Genomic DNA, 8,085 nt, shown 5'->3' with positions numbered 1-8,085 from the left:
TATTGTATTAATTTCTTTCGTCTGCACTTTATGGATAACATGTTGCATTTGTTATTTCACCTCCAAATGCTTCTACATTTTATGTAGAGCAGGTGGACTGCTCTACATAACTGCGCTCTCTGTTCTAATGAAATTATTTCTTTTTCTTCTGTGTTTACGAGACAGCGGTAGGCCTGTGTACCTTCATTTGAGCTGTGTTAATCGCCCCAGTTACCTTACCTAGGATTCATGAAGTGCGCGTAGGTTTGGTTTGAAAGTGTGTTATTGTTATTTTTGTTGTTCTTGTTCTTTTTTTTTTTACTTTCAGTTCGTTGCAGTTCTCGGTACCAAAAAAACTGTAACTTCTGTAGGGTAGCCAATAATCTCTAACGAAACCAAACAATCTTGTAATACCCCCTCCCCCCATCAACATGACACCGCAGTTTTATAAAAATCAAAGACTTCAGCTTCCTGTTTCCCATGACTTTTATTAAAAAATTTCTGATGACTGCACCTACATCATAACGGTAAAGTGAAATCAAACACTGGTGAACTCATGAGCTGCAGAATTTCAGCGACTTTACAGATAGCTTGCTTGAGTAGTTTTGCTGGAGGTGGTGCTGAACTTGGGCCAAAACGGCGCAACTCACATTTTTCCAATCTTCACGTCCTTCGATTCTCCTACACCGAAAAAAAAATAAATAAATAAGGCTGTTACTATAATATAGCCACGGGAAAATGACCCCTTCCTAAGCAAACTCAGTCAATTCAAAAAAGTTCAACAAAGCTGTTTATTCCAGGCCCCACATGATTTTCATCCCTGTGAAGTCGTTCAGTCACAGTATCAAAAACTGACGTACATAACATACTCTTATCCAAGTCCTTACTCTGCACAATTCAGCTGACGACATTCTTGACGACCAGAGTGCTCTTTTGCACATTACAATAATCTTAGGCAACACGAGGACCTTCTCAAGCCCTAATCATTCTCCTTTATCAATGTCGACGATTAAGAAAACATAATGAACACAATACCTGTCGAGAAACTTCAACACCCTCCATAACTGCTCTAAGTTTTTCAATCCAATGAGCTGTAACAAATAATCCCTGAACACTTCAACATCTTCCTCTAGAGGAACTGTATGAGAAAGGTATCTGTGGTCAAAAACTAGAAACTTAGGGCCCTTTAGGTCATGAGCTTCAGTCAAGAACTTATAGACTTAAAGGGGCATCCTTCCCATAAGTGAGAAAACGCTAACTCCATGACACACGTTGGTAAAGCGCTGACGGTAGAAGTTTGAGATATGATTTCTATTTTTTTATTTAACTTAAGCTGTAACTTCTACCACATGATAGATAATGAGCAGCCTCTCCTTTTCGGCAAAGTCCATCGCGCAAGTAGAAAAAAGTCAGTGGAAATAACATTAATGTTAGCACACCGCGCAGAACTCTGCGTCCTACTCCCAGAATTCCGTGCGGCGTACAACGTCACTTTTTTTTTCCATTGATCTTTTTTACTCGCGCGATGAACTTTGCCTGTAGGGACCTGGTCGTGGTCTAACAAGATGACAAGGTGAAATCTACCTTCATAAGAGGAAGTCCAGTCGGTAATAACTTTCTTTACATCACAAAGGGTAACAGCCTCTCCCAAACGTGCCTAAATCAGAGGAATAGGGAAGGTAATTCATTAGGAACATACTAAACCATTAAAAAAGATACAACATCGTACAATATTTGTCGATCAACAAATGACAAAGACTGTTGTAACTTGTTCCCTAGCACGTTTACCAACATTTAAAAAGTTTACGTTCATTTGCTTTGAAAAGTTAAAATTGAAAGATAACTAGGTCAAGGATAACTAGGTCAAGAGAAAAGGCAAAATTGGCCGCTGGAAAACAACTCCGAGGAAGAACATCGTGTCATGGCTGCCACAAATAGCTAATCAATCTAAACTTCCACGAGCTTACAGAATGGTATGCTCCTCTAGAGATTCTACTGACTGTTGTCATCGTAATTCCCTTTAACAGAATCATATCCTGTGACCAGTATCGTTCCTGAGACAGCTATAGAATGTTTGCCAGACATGGAGTGAGACAATGTTAATGTCATATACCCAGCTGCTGAGTTAATACTTATATTTTCGCGTAAGAATGTGCCACTAGAGCAATTTTAAAATGAGCGTTGAAAAACCAAAACCATTAGCATATTTATCACAAATATCAGTCAAAACAAAGGTTACTATCAAAGTTAAAGCAAACAACATGCTTGAAGCGCAAGAAACAGATTAGTATGATAAATAGAATGTCATGCGTTAACTGATTGTACGTGTGACGGATACAGATCACACTTTTTGGTAAAGAAGCGAAGAAAAGCTTGTTTAACATTACAAAAGACTAAAATTCGTGGATTGCATTTGCTGTTACCGAATGTGAAGTCTTTTTAATAAAGAGAAGAAGATATAATTTGAAATACAATCGGCTTAGATCATGCAGGTATTTTCTAGGCTACAGAAAGTTGATACCTGTTTTGGTGGAGCGATGATTTGACTTTTTTCTGTAATGCTTACATCCTCTGCTTTAACTCTCGCCGTACTAATCCTTTCAGTTTCATTTCCAGGTGCAAGATTCGAGATACGATCACCAAGGTATCCCTCTTGGACGTTAGAAGGAGCTCTAAGTAAGTTTTTTCGTTTACAAGCCTGTTCTATTTCCTGTCTTACGTCTTCAGGAAGTGCTGCGAGAAATTCCGGATCAATCTGTGATGGAGAGGGTAACAGGTCTGAAGCCCTTAGAACCACTCCTTCTGACAAATTATTGTCTTCAAATAAAAGACGAGAGGATTTTGAAGCTGCCTTGCCCTTCTTGTTCTTAATACCTTTCTTTTGAGGGATTTGTTTTGGTGAGGTCTCATCTTCCTGAAAATGAAGTAAACACTTTATCTGATATTTTACACGAGCATACCAAGCCTTAATAAGACTCAATCCAGTCATAATTCCCAAAAGCAAAAATCCCCAAAACAAGTAAAGTCCGTAATTTGAACAGTGACATCGTGTCTGCTTACAGAAGGTGTGAACTTATGGACGACATCTGATAGTGGATATCTGTAAGTAGTTCAATTTAGTTGATCAGGTAAACCTATAAGCTTCTTCTGTGCATTGTAATTCTAGAAAGATTCTTGTTCCTAAATTGTTTGATAGCCACATTTAAAACATTGGAATCTTGATAAAATGATCCCCTGTATGGTAAAGACGCTGATTTTTCAGTAAATGGTTTGAACCCGGGGGTAACATGTGAAAGTGTAGTCTGATCGTCCGGGTGAGTGTAGTCCTGAGAATGACTGTTGTCGGTGGTAGTGACTGACGTTTCGACAACCTGTGTGGAAGTCATTATCAGAGTTAAGTGAATAGTTGTTGTCGGTAGAATGTTCTTAGTCCAGTTCGTGTAAAATGATTGGTCAGTTTTGACGTGATGCTATTCGCTGTGATACTCAAGTCCTTCTCAGTCCTTCTCAGTCCTTCTCAGTCCTTCTCAGTCCTTCTCAGGACTACACTCACCCGAACGATCACACTACACTTTTAGACGCTGATGTAGCGAACAAAATATTTCGACCCCTAAAAATACATTATTTAGAGGGGCCCTAGTTGTCCTAGAGTCATTAAGCGATAATTCAGGATTAAAAGTTTAATCAGTTTATGATTTGTCTTCAAATAAAGGGTATATCAGGGTTACGTTTGGAGCTGAAAGAAATCATAAACAATTAAAACCGTCCACAAAACTACAAAACTAAATCAACAATTCATATGAGAACGATCTTCGCAGTGAGCAATACTATTTAAGCAATAGTGAAATTAAAACCTGAAAAAAATTCAGGCCTGTACGGGATTCGAACGTAGTTGGCTTGTTAGCTCAGTTGGTAGAGCACTGCACTGGCATCGCAGAGGTCATGGGTTCAAATCCAGTACAGATCTGAATTTTTTTCAGGTCTTAATTTCACTATTGCTTAAATAGTGCTGCTCACTGCGAAGATCGTTCTCATATGCGTTTCTGCAACCGCAGTTCAAATATATGATTTCTCATATATTCTTAGCATTTGAATCAAGAATTGTTGACTAACCCTCGGTTCGCTTAATCGTGCTTTGAACAACTCGGCCCTCTGATGTATTGCAGCCTCATTTTAAATTAGAACATATTTTCCACTCCTTAAGCACCTCGCAAATCGAGGTTCCTTCGCATAATCAAATGGATCTCATCGACGAAACAAATAACTTATCATCAAGAATTAAACCCCAATAATAAACTAGAACGTACAAAATGAGGCAAACCAACCTCCTGTCTTCCTGTTTTGGGGGGTGGAATTCTCTTATTTCTTGCAGCATAAGATTTCTCGATGCTCCTCCGAATGTCTTCAGGTAAAGCCTCGAGTACTGTCGGATCAATCTGAGACGGAGAGGGCAGGTACAGGCTTTCGCCCAAGTCACCCAGCCTTTTCTCAGACCTGGAATTCGAAGCTTGCTGCGTGATCTGGGGCGAGAATTTTGGTAAAGGGGGAAGTGTTAACGTTGTCTCGCCTTTTTCCTGCACAGGGCTCTCGGCTGGTGATCTAATGTAATTTTCTCCTTTGATTTCAGCTGCTCTTTCAGAGGCTGCGGATTTAGTAACAACTTCAGTGTCAATCGATTGCGGTTTCATAAAATCAAACAGCGATCTTGTGTTCTTATCGGAAGTACCAGCCTTTTTGTCGTTCAACTTGCTTACTTGAATTCCCATCCCTCGCATATCCTCTGGCGGTACACTCAGTTGTTTCAGGAGTGCATGACATTGTTTGGCTATGACTTGCGCCTCATCTGTGACAGTTGGTAAAGTGCAAGACCGAGCGATGTTATCACAGATTCCGTGACCCATGAACTTTCTTGGAGTCGGTGCTCCTGCTTTGCGCACCTTCATCTAAACAAGCGAAGAATAAAAAAAGTATGCACACGAAACTGTCGCCCGAAGAAAGTGGTAAAAAATCTACACAGCCTCCATGAAAGTGCATTCTGTGTCTAAGTCCCATTCACACCAGCAAAACATGTTTAGTGAAACCAGGTTTAACTGAATGAAGGCCGGCAACAGAAAACTAAAAACCAGTGGAGTTTTCCAAGGGGTTCAAAGTAATCACAAATTTGAATTTCCAAGGTGTTAAATTGAAAGTCAATACACAACAGCTTAAAAGAAGAAAACAGTCTTAAACCGTGTTTGACAACTGAAACAGCTTTAAAAAGTGTTTAAACTTTGTTTTTAAATGGGGAGTAAGTTTGCGACAGAATACAAATTGCGCTTGCTTGACTTTCGAAAGGGAAACCAGCTCTGGGACAAGTAAATTTGTTGGGGGGTTTTACGGCTCGCTCGGCCAAATTAACGACAGGTGCCAAGACTCTGTACTTTTCTTCTTTTATTCTCTTCTGGAGAGCTACTACAGCAACGCTTTCTGCATCTAATACTCTGTGCATCTAATGCTCTACGCATTCAATAATCATGCGAGAGGTACTAACGCTTTAAGTAGGAAAACTGTAGACGTGTTTGGGTTCGCTGACCGTGAGAGTTTCCACAGTGTATCCGTTTATTTTCAAAAAGGGGGAAACTGGTCGGCCCCCACCGAAGTACTTGGCGAGCACCAAGGAACCAATTAAACGTTAAAGGCTGGCCACAGGAATTGCGCACACAAACAGGAACTTCAGTGTGGGTAGAACTCAAGGTCAGCTTTACCAACCCAAACACGACCACCTGTAAAACTCTCTAATTGTCTAAATGTCTAACACGGTAACAAGGAAATCCGTGAGCTGAGCCAAAAAAAGCATAAATCTACCAAAACAACACGTAGGCGCAACAGGCAAGGATTAACAAAACAAAAGGCTTAACTAGAAAAGTCTCAAAACAACAACTTTCAATTCACCTCACAACAAAACTATAACATTATGTGCTCCCGTGTCACATGGTAACTTCTTTACCTTTAGGGTTATACATTTGCCCTTCAACCCAAGCGCCTGAAGTCTCTTTTGTACTTCTTCAGCAAGTTCATTGACAAATGATTCCACCTCACTTTCCTACGGCAAAAAAAAGTATTGGCAAGTGAAGTAACAAAATACGAGATCTAAAATATCCTTACAAATATTCGCCGGCTATATTTCATCAACACCGCAAAACATGCATAAAACCAATAATGATCGATTATCAGCTCTTTGAGAAATAGCCGAACCAACAATGTAATCTCCTTTTTTAATTCAACATGTGTGGGGTTTCATGGACAACCAAGGTGAAAGCCCTTTACGTTATGTTCTTCACGTCTGACAGGCACCAAAACGAATCTTAGCTTTAAAGCCTTTTCAACAATGAGCCTTATTTGACCTTGGTGAAGCGGATTCCATAGTTGATCTCTGCCGATACAGACTTTCTCTCTCGCTGAGTTTTAAGAGTCCTGTGATCAATACCGCGGGAGGACTGGTATAAAACAACACCCGTCTTGGCTCCGAACTCGCCTTGTAATACTTGACAACTGAGCTTCTGTAAGTCAGAGCACGTTTCAACTCCCAATGTTCGCAGCTTATCCCTCAGGCTCCATCCTACTCCGGGGAGGTCTTCCACTTTCTGGGAGCCTGGGAAACAACGAAAGAGAATGGTCGAGAAAAAACAAGAGCATAGCGATCACCTAGTACTCATAATAATAATCTCTTATTAGGAAACTTTCATCGCATCACTGTGGTTTTCAGAAAGGTTCAAACTACTCTTTAAGAGATGGTAAATAACGAAAGGTTTTCATATGCTTCAAAAAACAGAAGTCAAACATTTGATGAAAAGACCATTTAACCAGGTAATGTGTTAAGTGGCTGCATCGAGCAAAATATTGGTATGAATCTGCCTCACGATTCCAAGATTGGATGCTGGAGATGTCAGCAAAATTATGAGACTGAAATACGTTAAGATCTCACAAAAAAAAAATTTCCCAAAGGCACAGTCTGGTCTGATAATATGAAGCATTTTTATAACCTAAGCTATTTTAAGTTTCATTTCACAACTTCAAGTGAAGACAATCACTCCTTCTGTGTTTCAAATCAGCCCAAACCACGTCTGACTTGAAGATCTCTGAGTTGTACTACATGTAAGTGTGTGAGATTTCTATAGAGAAACGTACCCATAAACGTATTGACATCATCAGAAGGCGATAAGTAATAACATCCATCAGGTTTAGCCATTCTGGTGCACATTCTCGCCAGAAGAATATTAAATGAGATACCAACGGACGCCGTACAGCCAGTGGCTTCTTTAATCTCCGCGCGAATCTTCTGTGCGAGCTGTATTGGTGTTTCATCCGCTAACAAAAGTAGCACTAAAGTTATAACTCGGGATGAAAAGATGCAAAATGTATGGTGCTTAAATCCATTTAAATTAGAGGTCATCTGAAAGTTGAGTTGATGTAAAGGGGTGATCAACGATTCAGCTCTTATAGCTGATAGTTTCGCCTTTTACGGAAAAACTGTAGCATCTGGAAGCTCAGTTGCTCGTTCTTACAGCTTCGCCGCCGTCACATTTTCTTACAGCGCCTCAAAAAACCGCCAGCTACACAAACTATTAACGCCTGAGACTTAGTCTTTTATACCTTTTATTTTAATTGAAAACCTTAAAATTAATTCTTAACAAGATTTGTGACTCTCTTCGCTAATTCCCAATCCAGCTGTCTAGCCTATTTGATACTGCTACGTTTATGTAATTGTGAATTGTTAGCATAATCAGTATCAGGCTTCATGTTTTTGGTTTTAACCGCCCTTCATACCAATCTGATCTAATCAAATTAATTTAGTACACTTTGTCACCTCTACTGCACTTTTCTCTATAGTGTACCGAAAACAAAAAAGTATAATCTCAAAGATGATCGCTACGAAAAACTGAGATGTGGAACTATACACCTTCGGTAGATTTGGAAAAGCTGTTTCTAAGGTTTTCAAAGTCAAATCTTGGACAAAAATACAAGACGTACAAAGAAAATACCTTCCATGGTCTCCGACACGTCAATATAAGCCTCGTCACAGCTCACAGCTTCTATTTCACGACTATAGGTCACCAAAATATCATA

General features: G+C 39.7%; 1 protein-coding gene across 3 annotated transcripts in view; it reads right to left on the bottom strand.

Moving 5' to 3' along the window:
• Positions 1 to 447: 447 nt before the first annotated feature.
• LOC111328259 (translesion synthesis protein REV1) overlaps positions 448 to 8,085 on the bottom strand; it is an 18,651-nt gene continuing 11,013 nt past the window's right edge. For 2 of the 3 annotated variants that reach the window (XM_022932653.2, XM_088730764.1), the window contains 9 exons: positions 8,001 to 8,085; positions 7,147 to 7,326; positions 6,363 to 6,610; positions 5,966 to 6,061; positions 4,305 to 4,922; positions 2,501 to 2,893; positions 1,564 to 1,636; positions 1,015 to 1,117; positions 448 to 660 (listed from right to left, as the gene is read on the bottom strand). The exon at positions 8,001 to 8,085 is cut by the window's right edge and continues 203 nt beyond it. In XM_022932653.2, the coding sequence (XP_022788388.2) occupies positions 534 to 660; positions 1,015 to 1,117; positions 1,564 to 1,636; positions 2,501 to 2,893; positions 4,305 to 4,922; positions 5,966 to 6,061; positions 6,363 to 6,610; positions 7,147 to 7,326; positions 8,001 to 8,085 (1,923 nt within the window). In that variant the 3' untranslated portion in view covers positions 448 to 533. The remainder of the gene's footprint in view (positions 661 to 1,014; positions 1,118 to 1,563; positions 1,637 to 2,500; positions 2,894 to 4,304; positions 4,923 to 5,965; positions 6,062 to 6,362; positions 6,611 to 7,146; positions 7,327 to 8,000) is intronic. The other variant, XM_022932654.2, reaches the window with a different exon arrangement.

This window comes from Stylophora pistillata, chromosome 8 (assembly GCF_964205215.1).
Source record: "Stylophora pistillata chromosome 8, jaStyPist1.2, whole genome shotgun sequence".
NCBI lineage: Eukaryota > Metazoa > Cnidaria > Anthozoa > Scleractinia > Pocilloporidae > Stylophora > Stylophora pistillata.
This window is presented reverse-complemented; position numbering and strand designations above follow the sequence as displayed.